We start from the raw sequence: 15,133 nt of genomic DNA, 5'->3' as shown, positions 1-15,133 counted from the left end.
AATATTTCTTGTGAAAATCCCTCCCAAAATTCTGTTTAAATCTATTTCTATAAAAGCTTTAAGTTTTTCTTGCTGTGCTCTTAAGATATTTATGAATTCATTTAATTGACCTACCAAAGTAAGTGGTCGAGGAATATAATGGACCTATTTAGACTTCTATCTAAAAATATCAGTACCTGTACATCACAAATCAGACTACACAATTTCAAAAAGGGTGTTAAATATTTTACTCCAAACTCTCAGTAAATCCTACTGCAGTGTCTTTGGCAAGAATTTAAATATTTAACATTAGCTGACATATTATTACAGAGGAATATATATATTTATTCCATAAAAAGATTTCACCTTATGACACTTCATAACAGGCTCTGACAGAGCTACCTCAGTCTCAGAGATCTAGAAATCAAAAATGTGATTTCACACAGTGGGTCAAAGATATGACATTTCCAGCATAGTGTATCTGTTGTGTCGTGCTTTGGATCAAAACATTTAAACCCACATCACTAACTTTGTTGGTAAAGTAGTAATTATATACTATGTAGCGGACAATTCCAATATGTTCTTAAATACATTTTAGTATGCATGCTAAATATTTGTGCCTAGAAAGCTTGAAATGGGGACCCACAGAGTTCAGGACAAAAACTCTGGCCACTCCACAGGTGTTTGACACCCAGGGGAAGCCTTCAGCCACGGTCTCTTTTATTTATGTTAGCAGTCCAATCTCACACAGATAGATAAAATTGTTCTGAGCCGTGATGCCGTAGTTCGTCGGTTCAGTCAGACACTAGCATGATTAGCACTGACATGCTGATCAGTTCACTAAAGTGTCACAGTATGGCTCAAGACGACAGGGCTCCATACGTTTAGCTTAGTAAAATTCAGAGTGGTCTGCTGAGAGGCAGGATGGATTCACACAGAGAGAACATCCCATAATAACTCAACATTATTTACAAGTGTCTAATCGGTTCTTGATGTGAGTCAAACATGCATGGAAATAACCTCTCCAGCTGTCTGCAAAAAGATGGAACACCAAATGCATTTTTGGAAGGCTGTGGGATGGGGTGTGTGTGCGTGTATGTGCGTGTGTGTGTGTGTGTGTCTGGCCTGGGGGGGTTGTGCGAGTTAACGGCTTCATTTCACATCAGTTGCCCAATCCACCTGTCAGCGAAGGTTACTGGGCATGAGCGTCTACCCTCGTGTGGATACCGACATGTGAGCGTGTGTTAGATCATGGTGGGGGCCACACTGTAGAGAGTGACGTCCCCTACAACTCGCAGCAACGTCACCTCCTCCATCCCCCCCACCCGGTGCTCGAACTCCAGCAGGTGCACTCCGTCCACCGCCACCTTAAACATGTCCGTCTCCACCAGAATCTTCAGCTGGGGGGTTGTCGGTCAAAGAGAGACCCGTCAGAACACACACAACACACACAGATTCACCATGCCTTCAGAGAGCAGTGGTTTTGTACCTCAAACTGCCTCCCTGGCACAAAAGGGAAGCCACCGTCTCTCTCCTCTGGCCCCCAGTAGCCGCCCAGGTTGGAGTTCCTAACAACGGTCTGCTCGGTGAAGCGAGGGTTGAAGTGGAACACCACGTCAGAGCCTTTCACAAAGTCCACATGGAACCTGAAAGACGAGAGAAGAGTCCAAGAGGGAGGTGTTAAGAGGACGTCACCCTGAGAGGTGGAGCTGTGATGGGGTAGCAGGGCAGCCAATGATAGAGCATGTTGTTGATGAGTGTCTCACATACACAGGAGAACATGCAGGTATGTGAGACTTGTGGTGTACAAAGAAGGTTAAGTCTACTTCTTCATCATACTTTTACAACCCTAACCTTTAAAAAGATATGGGGCCTAGTTGGCTGAATTTACACTCCCCCCAAACAAATCAAGAGTGAGCTGCAAGATCTTCACAAGACTACACAGCAGGTGCGTGCATGTTTGCTCGTGTGAGTGCAGGTATGTTACCTTTCACCTCCCAGAACAGGCTCTCCAACTATAGTGATGAGGAGTCTGGGCACTAATCCTGCATGGAGGGGCAGGTCATAAGGCACTGGCTGAAACACACACAGGACACAATCATTTAGTGTACTGCTTCATCCTACCACTGAGGCCAGTGAAACACCACCACACGCAAGCCCATGAGGTTTATGGGCAGAGCTGTTTGTCAGTAAACGTGTGTATGAGGGTGGAGTTGTCCACTGCCACTGTCACTACAAAAGTTTTTGAATATTAAAAAAAAATCTTTTATGTAAAAAGAAAAATGAAGACAGAAGACCGCATAAAATTAGCTACCATAAAATATACCCCCTAGGTTGGCTGCTCCCCCCACATAGCTACGAGTCCACACATCGTATACCTCCAGTCTGTCCTGTAGCTCGTCAGGTCCCTAGAGCTTCTCATTTGGTCTGCTTTCTAACATCACCTTTTCTTTTCTGTATGTGTCTCGTAAACCTGTGCTGGGTGATTGTTGAAGGAGTGGCCAGTTTTCCCCTCTGGAGAGCTGCATGCTGGGAGGCTGAGGGGATTCACTAACTTATGAAGGCTGTTTTTGTGATTATATATATATATATATATATATATATATATATAAATAAATAATTACATCATTAATACATATGATTATACATATAATTACATAATTAATACATAATTATGACCAGTCTGCTTCTGAAGTGGCATGGAGGCACCGTGTTGGCTGTTAGCACAACACAATTTGTTACAAATAACTCTTGCTTTATTTATTTAGTATAACCCTGCCATCAGCTGCTAGTGGCACAGATGTAATACAGATGTCCTGAATTAGTTAACTGGCCCAAAGTTAGAGGAGTATTCTTAATCAAAATCATGATCAATGGGTAGTGTTTTGTTTGTTTTGTTCAATCTTGCTAAAAATTGAATTATTACTTATTAATAATAATTTTATTAGTACTTGAATTTGCTAGTTTTACAGAAACAACACCAATAATCGCAGTATGTAACTGGATCATTCACCATTCACATCAATGATACACACACAGAAAAAGACTTTTTTCTAAGATTGTAATTCTCCATAACTGGAATCCATGAGTGGAAAACAGTCACATTGATATGACAACACCCTGGTTTAAAAAACAACATAACCATGACAACACTGTGTGGAATCAGGCTGTATAACCCAAAGCCCCGCCCCAATTCCAAACTTCACCCAGTGACTCACCACCTCCATTCCACACACTCTCACTCACATACACGTACAAAGAAAACCCCCAAACAGAAACTGGACTACAGGAATCATAATCCACTAGTCCTGTACAAATAAAAGTCTAAAATATCTTTACAGTTTTAACATACACCAAAAAATAACTTCTACTATTAATAATACATGGCATACATTGGGCCTACTACAAAACAATGGAAATACATGGGATAAATTGATATTTTTATAATTCTGTATATTCATAGTTCTGTATCATTAAATTACACACATTCTTCATACACCTCCTACCTTACTCAATTAGAAGACATAAACCATACCCATGATAGCAGACATTACTACATATAGAATACTGAAAAATCCCTCACACCCTACAGCAAAAAGGAACCCAGTCATCACATGCAGCAGGTGCATATATATATATATATATATATATATATATATATATATATATATATATATAATCAGACTTCCTTCTGATTTACCATACAGAGGATGTGTGGAAATTGAGTACAATGAAACATGTTGTTTGTGAACCTCATCTCCTCAGCTTCTACACTTACTCCAGACACAAGTGTTCGATCACAACACTCATACTGCAGTCACATTAGATTGCTTGGCATTTCTTCTCCACATAATGCAACATGACCTGTCAGATTTGGTGTTGTAAATATTTCACAACCCCCTGACAGCATCCAGGTTTTATACAAGGCACTTAGGATAAGAAATCAGGCCTATATAATTGACCACAGAAATGGACTTCATCTTCACCTACTTCTTCTGTATTAAACACCAAGTGTTACAAAAAGGTTTATTAAATGATGATGCAAAAAGTGCAATAAAACTATATCAGCTAGCCGAGTCTTTGTGTTGATATTAAAATAATAATTATTTTTGCAACAACAAATAAATGGAGGTTTATTGTTTTGTCTATGTTCTACCTGTGCAGCCTACATCAGAGCAGTGCCCAGGGGCGGCTGTGAAAGCAAAGGCATGTGTGTGTGTTGTAGGGCTTCAGTGAGAGGGCATTTCAAGGCGAAGGCTGCAGTGTTCTCCATTCTGTGAAAATCTGCGCTGTTCACTGCACTCAAAAATACGGAGGTCTTTGTCCAGGCTGGAAGACAAGAACAGGAGTTTTCACTTCTGCACGCCTTGAATCTCGGCCATCAAGACAGCGAGCCCACAGTATATGACTGTAACCAGTTTGAACAATGCCCAAAAACCTGCACTTGCCCGCAGCCAACCAGATACAGCACTATACCGACACCACCAGACCAGCGTAAGAAGCCCCACTACACCACCAAGCTAGAGCCAGGAGCCTCACTGAAAGCCACAGCGTGGTTACACCCCACAACTGATAAAAGAACACCCTCATGTATAGCAGTACTCACCATGGTGCCCCCAGGAGCACCAGGGCCTCCGTACGGTCCCATGGGTCCAGGGCCGAAACCCCCTGGAGGGCCAGAATGTGGAGGGAATCCCCCTCCAGGCACTCCCCAAGACCCAGGAGGTACAGGGGGGAACGCTCCTCCAGCAAAGCCGTGCCCAGGGACTGGTGCTGGGGGAAAGGCTGGCGGGCCTCCAGGCCCGTACATGCCAGAGGTGGGTGGTCCTGGCGGTCCTGCTGGGTAGGGAGCGTTGGGGTACGGTCCCTGTGGAGCCCCAGGCGTGGAGGGGAACTGGCCACCAGAATATGGCATGGGTGCCCCACCTGGAGGAAACTGCCCTGGGTTTGAGGGGAACTGTGGAGGCATCCCAGAGCCAGGGGGGTATCCAGCCGGGGCTGAGGGGGCATTGGGATAGTGGCCTGGAGCGCCGGGCCCATGGGGGAAGGACCCCGGTGCACCAGGGCCAGAATGGGGGAAACCACCGGGGGCTGAAGGCTGAGCAGGGCCTCCTGAGGGTGGGAAGCTGGGGCCACCTGGAGCTGCACCAGGCCAGCCAGGATTAGTAGGATGGGGAGACCCGTTATAGGCCACAGACGTGTTGCTGTTTCTGTTCGAGGACGGCTGACTCGGGGCATCGTCCAAGATTGCATCGGCAAGCTTAGGAAGAAAAAGTAGTACACAGACATACTGGTTCACTGCTGTTATACAACAAACACAAAATCAGAGCATGGTCAGAGACACAAAAATGTTGTGGTTGCTTGTGAATGATTTGTTCATACTTATTCAATACTTGAGTCCTACATAACACACACGCGCGCGTGCGCGCGGGCATGAACTCTTATACATACAGAACCACCCACCCAAACCCACACGGAAAGTTCTTAACTTTAGACATGCCTATTATGTATACATTTTCAACCATTATGTCAATATCACTCTCTGTCGAGGCATTTTTAAAAACAGAACGTGTGAACGTCTTTGTTGTTGTCTCTTTTTCATTATACACTACGCTGACTAAATAAGAAATACAGTAACAGAAACATTTATTTTAGTACTAGTCTACAGTCTCATCAAGAACGACATTTTAACTCACCGAAAATTCTGCCATGGCCTGTGGATAAGAAGCAAAGAAATAATTAGCAAAGCTAATGTTAAAGATATATAGCCACTTCAAATACAAAATGAAAGTCTTGTTAAGCGGCCCTTCAGAATGTGAAAAAACATACGCTATATTTAGCTAGCTAGTCTGTCTGTATTTATGCAAGTGACAAATCAAAAATAATTTAAACTGTCAACGCTTAATGGAGGGCTAGACAATCAGGTAAAAACACATCTCTAGAGCTAATATAGATATAAGATTCAACAATATAACTATTTAGCAGCCGAGAATTAATCGAATAACATAAGTAATATACAACAAATCTGTCTGCGATATTTATACCTCGTTTGAAACAGGGCCTTCGGTCAGGATCAAGCCAGTCAGCCTATTAGTTACTGTAACCCCTTTGAAATATACGCACAGTTACCTCCTGAAACTAAAAATTCTGAACTCTACACAGGAGGAAGTGAGGTTACGACTAGAATATGGAGTGGTTTCAACGCCATGTCTAAACACAGAATTATAAATCATATGCTAGTACAAAGAATGGCTTTAGAAACCATAGTGACGCTCAAACGATTTATAAATCAGATATTCTCGCGCAGGTCCACAGAGGGGGCGTGTCTTAAAGGGCGCGTCTTAAAGGGCAAGAGTCATGTGCGCATGACTGTGCTTGGTGGAAAGTTAGTGGACACCCGTGAACTCCAAACAAATGGAACTGATTACAACCTATTCACACGTAAACACACACTTGTACTGTCATAATTAAGTCAGTTCAATTAAATTCCGTACCGAATTCAAATTAACTTTAGTATTTGTGTGCATATATATATATATTTGGTAACAGAAAGGCCTAATGTAGGCCAAGTTCTTAAAAGGACACGCTATCTTGGAACACGGAAGACTATTACAAAGTATTAACATAAGCGTAGTAATGGAAATACTTATAAATATAGACTAGTCTCTTAAATCTTCTGAATTCCAGAACAGCAGCACGTTTCTATTACAAATTGCTGTACAATTGGGGAAGTTATTCATTAATAATTTCACTGAACATTTCAAAGTAATCAAGTAATTTCAAAGGTTAATCTGTAGGTTGTAGGAGATGAACGACAGTTATTAATAGAAAAGCTTGGATTTCTGGCTTGTCAAAGGTCAAAATGACGTGACAACTCGAGTAAGAAGCTTCGAGTTTTTGTGTTACATTGTGGTAATATAAAAAAGAAGCAAGATTCGTCATATAATAATGGGCCTAAATCTAAATTAGTTTAATTTGTCAGTCAACAAAAAATCGGCACTTTGTTTTTAGACGTTTTCTTTTCAGCGAATGTGCTACATAATTATGTTATAATTGAATTGTGTGATTAATTCTGTTTCTGTAGATGTGTACATTTTAATACTATAATAAAAACAACGATATTTATTTCCTGGTTTCCTTCTTATAATCCTCTTATTCCCCTGTCCTCACGCTGGATAGGAGAATGCTGCACTCAATTTTACTTTCCATTGTCTGTGAACACGACGAACATCGGGTTGAGTTATCCAATAATATGCCCCGTTCTCTGCATATCGTGCGGATGTTCCCGTAGCTGGTCTAGGATCAGTTTATTTTTACTAAATCTGAACATGTCGGAATTCACAAACGATTGAAGAAACTGATCCAAAATCAGAAGTGGTATCGAGTTCTGTAACAGAACGAGCTTTGTGATTGGTCGGACGAGTCACGAGACTGGAAAGAAAAAAAAAACATTGTACTGTTTAGCTCGTGCAATCTGAGTCTGCGCTCCAAGGAAAATGGTAAGTAGATATTGAGGCGAATTAAAATAACTACAAAGTCTGCGCTCAAATACTGTGATGTATCTGAAGTATCTAAATAATGTTGTTGATGTTGGTCGGTTGCCATTATAGTCTGTCTAAAAGTGTTGCTTCCCTGTATTCCGATCGCTGTCGCGCAGACTAAATATGCAGTTCCACCCAGTTCGTTGTGATGTGCTGGAACATGTCATTGCGTGGAGTGGGCACGCGCTGCTGCAGCCCAGTGCAAACTTACCCTCACTACTCCAACATGTAGTGGCGCACTTTAACATGAAAATGCCATTATTTTGTGTTTGCAGTTGATGTGAGATATTTATATCATTATGGTGGGTTGCTGTTCTTCAAGCTGTAGTGTCGCCTCCGCAGGAATTCATATTTCCTGTTGTACTTTGCTAGCGAGTATCAGGGAATTGTGGACATATACACACGTCCTTTCGCCTTTGTGTGTGTGTAGTTCCTAACTGACGTCTAGGCGGATCCAGGTTAGTACTTAGGGTTTTTGTGTAATATCTTAGTGGCCTGTGAACCGACAACCAGACAAAGGAAACGGGACAATCTCTGCATTCCAGCCCGCAGCATACAAGCGGCATAACATTTCAAAATCAACCAAAAAGCAAATTACCCTTGTTGATATTGTCAGATCATGTTAATAGAATGGACCAGCGCACCATGCGAGAATATTATCTGTGTGCCTGTACATACAGTTTTATGAAATGTAGACTAGCAGCTGTAGTTGATGTGGGTATTTGCTTTTCGTGTGCATTACACATTTGGTCTCTTGTTCAAACTAAACCCCGCCCTCATGGGCTCTTACCAACTTCAGTGTGGATTGGACTCACAGCAGTTAATATTAACACACATTAGTGCCAGCTGAGGGAATAGCTCATCAACCCACTGTAATATATCTGGCTGCTCTTCCCAATGCATGACTTTCAAAATGAGTGGAAATGTTAATGTCGAGTGTATTACAAATGGCTTATCTGTGATCTGTTACCAGTAATGCACAGTATTTCTTCCTTTATTAGTATCATCCACAATATTGGAGATATAAGGTGACCTATGTGAGTGATGTATATGTGTATGTACAGGTACATATGTATACAAACATGCATATTTCTTTTTCCAGAGTGAGTCCTTAGTAGTGTGTGAGGTGGATGGAGACTTGGTGAAGAAACTCAGAGAGTTTCGTTTTAGGAAGGAAACTAACAATGCTGCAATCATCAGTGAGTTACAGTGCTCTGTGTGTGTGTGTGTGTGTGTGTGTGTGTGTGTGTCCTGTAGTCTCTGTGGCATTACGGAAAAGCTGTAGTAATTGTTCCTCTGTTGTGTTCCAGTGAAGATTGACAAAGAAAAGCAGCTGGTCATCTTGGACGAGGAACACGAGGTGAGTTGGGTCATCCTGACGGAAACCGATAGGTTCTGCCCACCTGGGGAGACGGACAGAGCTGCGTAGCACTCTCAGGAAGGCAGAACAATTAACATGCCGTTGACAATGTAGATGACATGCTGACATGCAAGCCAGTCAAATGTTGAGTAACGTTGACAGGAACTCCTTTTGTAATTTTCCACTTGTAGGACATTTCACCTGATGACCTGAAGGATGAACTGCCTGAAAGACAGCCTAGATATCCTTTAAAAAACTCATTCACACATAGACCAACAACTATATCAGTATTTTGGAATACCTGCTTAGTTTCCTTAACTTGAAACACATTTGTAGTGTACAGTTATAAATACCAACATGATGATGGCAGAGTGTCTTATCCCCTGTGCTTTATCTTCTCCAGTCCAGCCGGTAAAAAAAACACCCAACATGATCAAACAAATACACACACTATATCTCTTTTTAGTTTTTCATGTTATGTTTCAGACTCTTACATTTCATCAATCAATGTACTACACAATCACAAAGCAGATTTTTATAATGTTTTGTACATTTATTTAAACTAAAACTGAAAGTTCTGATTCACATAAGTATTCAAGCAATGACAGCCTTGAGTCTTCTTGGGAATGACACTACAGTCTGGGCACGTTTTCCTGATGGAAATATTATTAATTCCTCTTGGCAGAATCGTTCAAGCTCAGTTAGAAAGGGGGCAGTAGAGAGCAGCCATTTTAGGTCGCTCCATTGATGTTCAGGTGTTTGGCTCAGGTCTGGAGATGGGCACTCGAGTGAGCAACTGGAGTCGACGTCGCATTTAAGTCGCCTACAAAAAGACTTCAGACGTGACTTGAAACTCGTCCTTAATGACTCTCAACTCAGCTCGGACTCGTCTAAAATATCTCAGTCCGTTATCCTGGCGCTGTGTGCGGGTTATGAAAAAAGTATAACCCTTTGAGTGTTTATGTTGCCATTATTTCTCACTTTTGTTTCGGTGACTGGAGACGCAGCCCTTTTCCTCTTGACTTATCACAAAAAACCGGAGAAACCGGAGACAGGCATCAAAACAAACGGGGGTTGCCTTGATTACGGCTGGAATACCATATGAGGAACCTTTGGCTATATGGAGTTTAAATCCTTGGACAAAACTGAAGGATGCAACGTGTAAAGAATGTGGGAAACGCATTAAAGACACTGAAACACTGTGACGTCATCACAGCTAGCGTAGTAACCCCAATTAGCGGAGTAGCTACTTATAAACAAATAAGATGTAAATAAATTATAACATATTTTACTTGCCACAATTGTTGTTTTACTTGAGTGATACGTGTGTAAATTAATGTCCAAGACTCATGTGACTTGACCTTTTTTATTTTTGTTTATGTAATATTTTTGTTTAGACACTAGTATCGCGAGAACAGACGTTCGTCCCCGAATATCGCCACCAGATCGGTTTACACTGAGACAAATAACCGTCGTGGAACGAAAATGAGTGATGCGTTCTATACGGGTTTGAGCACGCAAAATTACACCGATGTGCCTGATTTTAATTGGTGTGAAAAATCACAATTGGCAATATGGCAACTTAACTTAAGATGGGAGCTTCCTTTTTTATTCTCAAAGGTAATGGCGATAACTAAGAGAGAGAAAATACGCAATAAATGTAAGGGGCCGATAATGGGGGACGGCTGACAGTAGGAGCTAACAAGGTAAAATATAAAATTGTTATTTTCCATCTCCTATCCCTAAGCTTATGCTGGTATTGACTTGGACTCTAGCCAAGAGACTCGTGACTTGACTTATACTCCAACCTAAAGACTCGTGACTTGACTTGGACTCCAACCTAAAGACTCGTTACTTAACTTAGAGTCTAAGTCAAGTCACGAGCCTTTAGATTGGAGTCCAAGTCAAGTCACGAGTCTTTAGCCTCTAGACTCTAGGCTAAAGACTCGTGACTTGATTTGGACTTGTATTTTGCAATGTTTGAACATCTCTGAGAGTCCAGACCTGAGCCTATCGGTCCTGAAGCCTGAAGCAGGAGTAGCTTTCCTGAAGCTACTCCTGCATTCACCTTTGTACAAAAGGTTTTCAATGGTGATTGCTCTGAATTTCTCTACATACTTATGTCCCTGCATCCTGACTAGTTATCCAGTTACTGTTGCAGAAAAAAAACATCCTGTTCTGTCTGCACAAAGAGAACCAACTCCATACTAATTTAGAATAGGATGTCATAAGGCGTAATGTGTAGGTGTGCCAGTACTTTGGTCCATATAGTGTATGCCCATGCCCAGGCATGTTTAACCCAGTTGTCATTTCTCACTTTATCAGAAAAATGCATAAAGAAGCCTCATACTGCTCAGTTGTGTCTCTGATTTGAAGTGTGTTTCTCAGGGTGTAAACCAGAGCAGCAGATGATGTATGCTGGGAGTAAGAACAAACTTGTGCAGACAGTGGAATTGACAAAGGTTGGTCCATATGAACACACTCGGGTGAACACACACAGTTAGTGTTTGTGCACACGTGGATAAACACACACAGTTTATGTGCACATGCATGTAAGTCCACATGAACACATATGAGCGCACACACACAAGCACACACATTTAGTCTATGAACACACACAGTTGTGATTCAGAGATACATGTGTAGAAGTAGAAGCAACTGTATAATGAGGCATATAAATGTGCCATATTTTGTCAATTGTGATTTTTCGCAATCGAAATTTGTCCTCCGCTTTTTACCCATCTGTGCAGTTAGAACACACACACACACACACACACACACACACACACACTAGTCATTACTAGGGGGCTGTGGTGCATACATCCCCAGAGTGGTGGGCAGCCCTAGCCCGGTGCCCGGGGAGCGTTTGGGGTTAGGTGCCTTGCTCATGGGCACCTCAGTCATGACCCTCTGGTCACAAGACCAGTTCCCTACCACCAAACCATGACTGCATGTGTAGATCTTGCAGGACCCGTGTCTTCTGTGTCTTGCAGGTCTTTGAGATCAGGAACACGGAGGACCTGACTGAGGAGTGGCTGAGGGAGAAACTGGGCTTCTTTCGTTAGGAGCATCTGGAACAGCCCACCAGAGTTGGACACGTTGACCAAGACGTTGTACGTCGCCTCCAAGAGGAGATGAAACCATTGTCCATTTAACACTAGTGTGTGTGTGTGTGTGTGTGCGTGCGCATTTGTGTGTATTTTTGGAGGACTCTACCCAAGTACTAGGCTAACCAGCTCCAGATTGTCACAGACCACATGAATGCAATGCTCTAGAAACACAACTATGAATACGAATTCTTTCAGTATATAACAGGGCATTTAGTAAGCATTTCAATTTTCATCACAACCAGAAAAAGTGTATCCGCATTGCAAACCACAAGGGCAGCTCAAGGCCCTTTCACCCAGTGTGATAGAATGCTTTCCCCTTTAGCAGATCTAGAATGTTCTGTGCAGTGGATATTTATCTTGAGACATTGCATCTCAACTTGCCAGAATCAGGAGGTGGTGCACTATATCAAGGTCATGAATAGGGGTCATTATTTTTTTTAAGAGATTTGGTTTGGTGGTGTTGCCATTTAAGAGTTTCACCATGCAAGTCCTTGCCTGGTCACCTGACTCACACCAGAGTGGAATGTGGTGTTCTTTTTGTGATGCTTTTTCTAGTTCTTATATTGTGATGTTGGGATTGCTTCGTAACCTGTGGCTGCATAGCTAAGTGTGAAGCAGGGATTCTGGGTTGGAGATGTGAAGGGGTGTATGTGTGGAACCAAGGAAGAGTTCAGATCAGCTTCTCGAGTTTGCAACTATTGAAGATCTGTTTGCAAGCTTGAAGAGACCTGTTTTTGGATTTGAGGAATCTGAATGTCAAAGTGGTTCCCTTGGTGAGCTGTGAACAAAATGTGTCTGGGACAACTGTGGTTTACTTCCCAGGAGTGCTGCTTTAGGGGTGTGTGTGTGTGTGTGTGTGCATGAATGCATGCGTGTGTATCTGCTAGATTGGATGAGATTTTGTTCTGTCTTAAAGATCTGTTTTATGGGAAATCCTGTATCACATTGTTTCTGCTGTGACAAAATAAAACAGGTCACAGCCTCACAGTTCTTTGACATTACTGACAAATTGACTCTTATTTCTGCAAAATACTATATACTGTAACATTCATATTTACACACATACACACACACACACACACACGCATCCATAATGAGGAAGGACAAACGGTAGCTCCAGTTTTATTCTGGCCAATTCTCAACTTATAGTTATTGGCATTTAAATAATTAATTTTAACATCTGTAAATAAAAACCCTGACTTTGGCCCTTAACTCTTAACACGTCTATCCAACAGTAATAAAAGTGTTAATAGAAGTGCACTGCCTAGTTCGCTATGACTGTTCTGATTTTAGCATCGTAACGGGTGAAAGTGGTTGTGTTCTCCACCAAACATGGATAAGGAGTGGAAGCATTGGCAGTGTTGGTGACTAGTGTTTGGTCCTTTATTGGTTTTCATTTGTCAGTGTCACGTAAGCTGATGGTGAAGTGAATTTGCTTTTTTTTTGTGTGTATGTATAATGCAGCACACCAGCCTATGTGAGACTGCTTTTCACATCATCCTGATCTTTACTGAATTAATTTAATTGTTGTCACCTGCACCAGGAGTGTTTTTATTGGCTTAGTTCAGGTGTGTTTTGTACTGGAAAGGCACAAAACTGGGGATCATTCTGGGGTCCTTAAGGGCTGAGTAGAGAAAGACTGAAGAAAATAAAGTCTCATTCTAGGTGGCCAGTAACTGAGGTAAATCAGGCCTGTAAAAATCTCTGTGGGATTGTAATGCTCATTGTTTCCTCATATGGTGCTTTAATTCTTCATTCAAAAAAACATACTGGACACTGGATTTCAACCAACTTCATGTAGGATGTGCAAGCATTGCGTTTGTGACAGGTTTCTGGAAAATCTGGAAAATTTTACTCTAATTTTACTCTTAGGTTTACAGGACTCATTTATGTTTAATGCCAGTTTTGGAATGAGGCACACTGGGAGACTTCAGTAGTGAAAGAATGAAATGTGTTGAAGTTAGTAAAGTTTTAGTATGCTTTACTCCACACATGCACACACAATGTTTGTCTTTGTTAGATGATGTTATTAAAATGCTTAAGATCAGTTGAATTAACATGTTAAGTAGTTAGCAATAGACATGAATTAGGACATGAATCATGAGTAGCTGCGCTGTCTTTGTTTTACAAGAGGTCAGATGTTGGTTGCAGCAAATAGAATCTGGATCTGTCCTGGTCTGTTCATGTGTGTGTGGATGAACGTGCAGAGGTGGAGAAACTCTAAATCTGTTGTGTTCCCATAACAGAGTTGTCAATACATTCCAGCTAAAGTTTCCATACTGTTCGAGTAACTTTTATGCTGCTAAACTGACATACAGTCCATATAGTCTAATATGGAGTGGAAGTACCTGCATCAAAGCTATATAAATATATTCATAATATATAAATATACTCATTCCTTGTTTGATGGGATAATAAGCAGCTCGTTCCATTTGCAGAACAGAGAATAATTCTGCATTCAGCAGCTCTCTTAAAGGTCTGATATTAACTCCTAACCATCTGCTTTGGAATATGAAACCATGGACCAATAAGGATAATCTTAACAATAACAATAACAACTGATCAGAACTACCTACTGTTTGGAATGTTAGTATTTTAGAATGAAATATTTAAAATAACTTCTTAACAATTTCTTAGAGTACAGCTATGGACCACTGAGCAGTGCCGCTGGTCAGTTAATCTGTCAGATGGCAGAGAGATGAGACAGGAACACTCCACCCATCTGTGTCACTGGCTTCTCTGTACAGACCTGCTTCTGGTGTCAATGTGATGATGTCACTGCCTTCTGCGTAACTGTTCTTGTGGTAATATTACTACTGTGTGCTTTTTATTTTTATTAAAACAAATGTGTTTTTATTTTTCAGTGTTTCTAAGTTTTTTTTTCATTTAATGTTTGTGATATATATAATATTTCATTTTGCCCTGTGAAGTATAAGAGTGTTGAATATTTGTAATTTTTCATGGTTTATACGATCTTATCCACTGTTCAGAATAAAACTTCAGTCACCACAGATCCAGACACATTCTTTATACTGGTTCTCTTAAGAGAGGATGGATTTACTATTACAGAATATTTATTTGTTTATCAAATCAGGAGTTTGACATCTGCTAATCTGACACTGGCCTAAAATATTCTTTAAGAT

General features: G+C 41.3%; 2 protein-coding genes across 3 annotated transcripts; one reads left to right on the top strand and one right to left on the bottom strand.

Annotated features, from left to right (window-relative positions):
* Window positions 1–210: 210 nt before the first annotated feature.
* Window positions 211–6,239, bottom strand: lgals3a (lectin, galactoside binding soluble 3a). 2 transcript variants are annotated; one of them, XM_076974463.1, is made up of 6 exons: window positions 6,024–6,239; window positions 5,676–5,693; window positions 4,586–5,239; window positions 1,967–2,055; window positions 1,469–1,625; window positions 211–1,379 (listed from the first exon to the last, which is right to left on the bottom strand). In XM_076974463.1, exons 2-6 carry the CDS (start codon window positions 5,688–5,690, stop codon window positions 1,224–1,226), a joined length of 1,071 nt encoding a protein of 356 aa, XP_076830578.1. In that variant the 5' UTR covers window positions 5,691–5,693; window positions 6,024–6,239; the 3' UTR covers window positions 211–1,223. The 2 variants fall into 2 exon arrangements, with proteins under 2 accessions (XP_076830578.1, XP_076830579.1); XM_076974464.1 differs by lacking the exons at window positions 211–1,379; window positions 1,469–1,625; window positions 1,967–2,055 and adding an exon at window positions 3,025–4,308 and having other exon boundaries at window positions 6,024–6,231.
* Window positions 6,240–7,341: 1,102 nt separating this feature from the next.
* Window positions 7,342–15,003, top strand: gmfb (glia maturation factor, beta). Its single transcript, XM_076974281.1, has 7 exons — window positions 7,342–7,478; window positions 8,623–8,719; window positions 8,831–8,880; window positions 9,072–9,123; window positions 9,211–9,291; window positions 11,269–11,342; window positions 11,874–15,003. Exons 1-7 carry the CDS (start codon window positions 7,476–7,478, stop codon window positions 11,943–11,945), a joined length of 429 nt encoding a protein of 142 aa, XP_076830396.1. The 5' UTR covers window positions 7,342–7,475; the 3' UTR covers window positions 11,946–15,003.
* The last annotated feature ends 130 nt before the right edge of the window (window positions 15,004–15,133 follow it).

The sequence above is a fragment of the Brachyhypopomus gauderio genome, chromosome 15 (assembly GCF_052324685.1).
Source record: "Brachyhypopomus gauderio isolate BG-103 chromosome 15, BGAUD_0.2, whole genome shotgun sequence".
NCBI classification, from domain to species: domain Eukaryota; kingdom Metazoa; phylum Chordata; class Actinopteri; order Gymnotiformes; family Hypopomidae; genus Brachyhypopomus; species Brachyhypopomus gauderio.
The sequence above is the reverse complement of the archived record's forward strand: the minus strand, read 5'-3'. Positions and strand labels throughout refer to the sequence as shown.

What these genes read in the sequence shown, in the direction of transcription:
- gmfb (XM_076974281.1), top strand. An exon ending in GCCTGAAAGACAGCCTAGAT is followed by an intron (nt 9,124 to 9,210) that starts ATCCTTTAAAAA and finishes CTTGAAACACAT; the next exon opens with TTGTAGTGTACAGTTATAAA. An exon ending in TATCTTCTCCAGTCCAGCCG is followed by an intron (nt 9,292 to 11,268) that starts GTAAAAAAAACA and finishes TGTGTTTCTCAG; the next exon opens with GGTGTAAACCAGAGCAGCAG.
- lgals3a (XM_076974463.1), bottom strand. An exon ending in CCTGTTCTGGGAGGTGAAAG is followed by an intron (nt 1,626 to 1,966) that starts GTAACATACCTG and finishes CTCGTCTTTCAG; the next exon opens with GTTCCATGTGGACTTTGTGA. An exon ending in TGCCAGGGAGGCAGTTTGAG is followed by an intron (nt 1,380 to 1,468) that starts GTACAAAACCAC and finishes ACAACCCCCCAG; the next exon opens with CTGAAGATTCTGGTGGAGAC.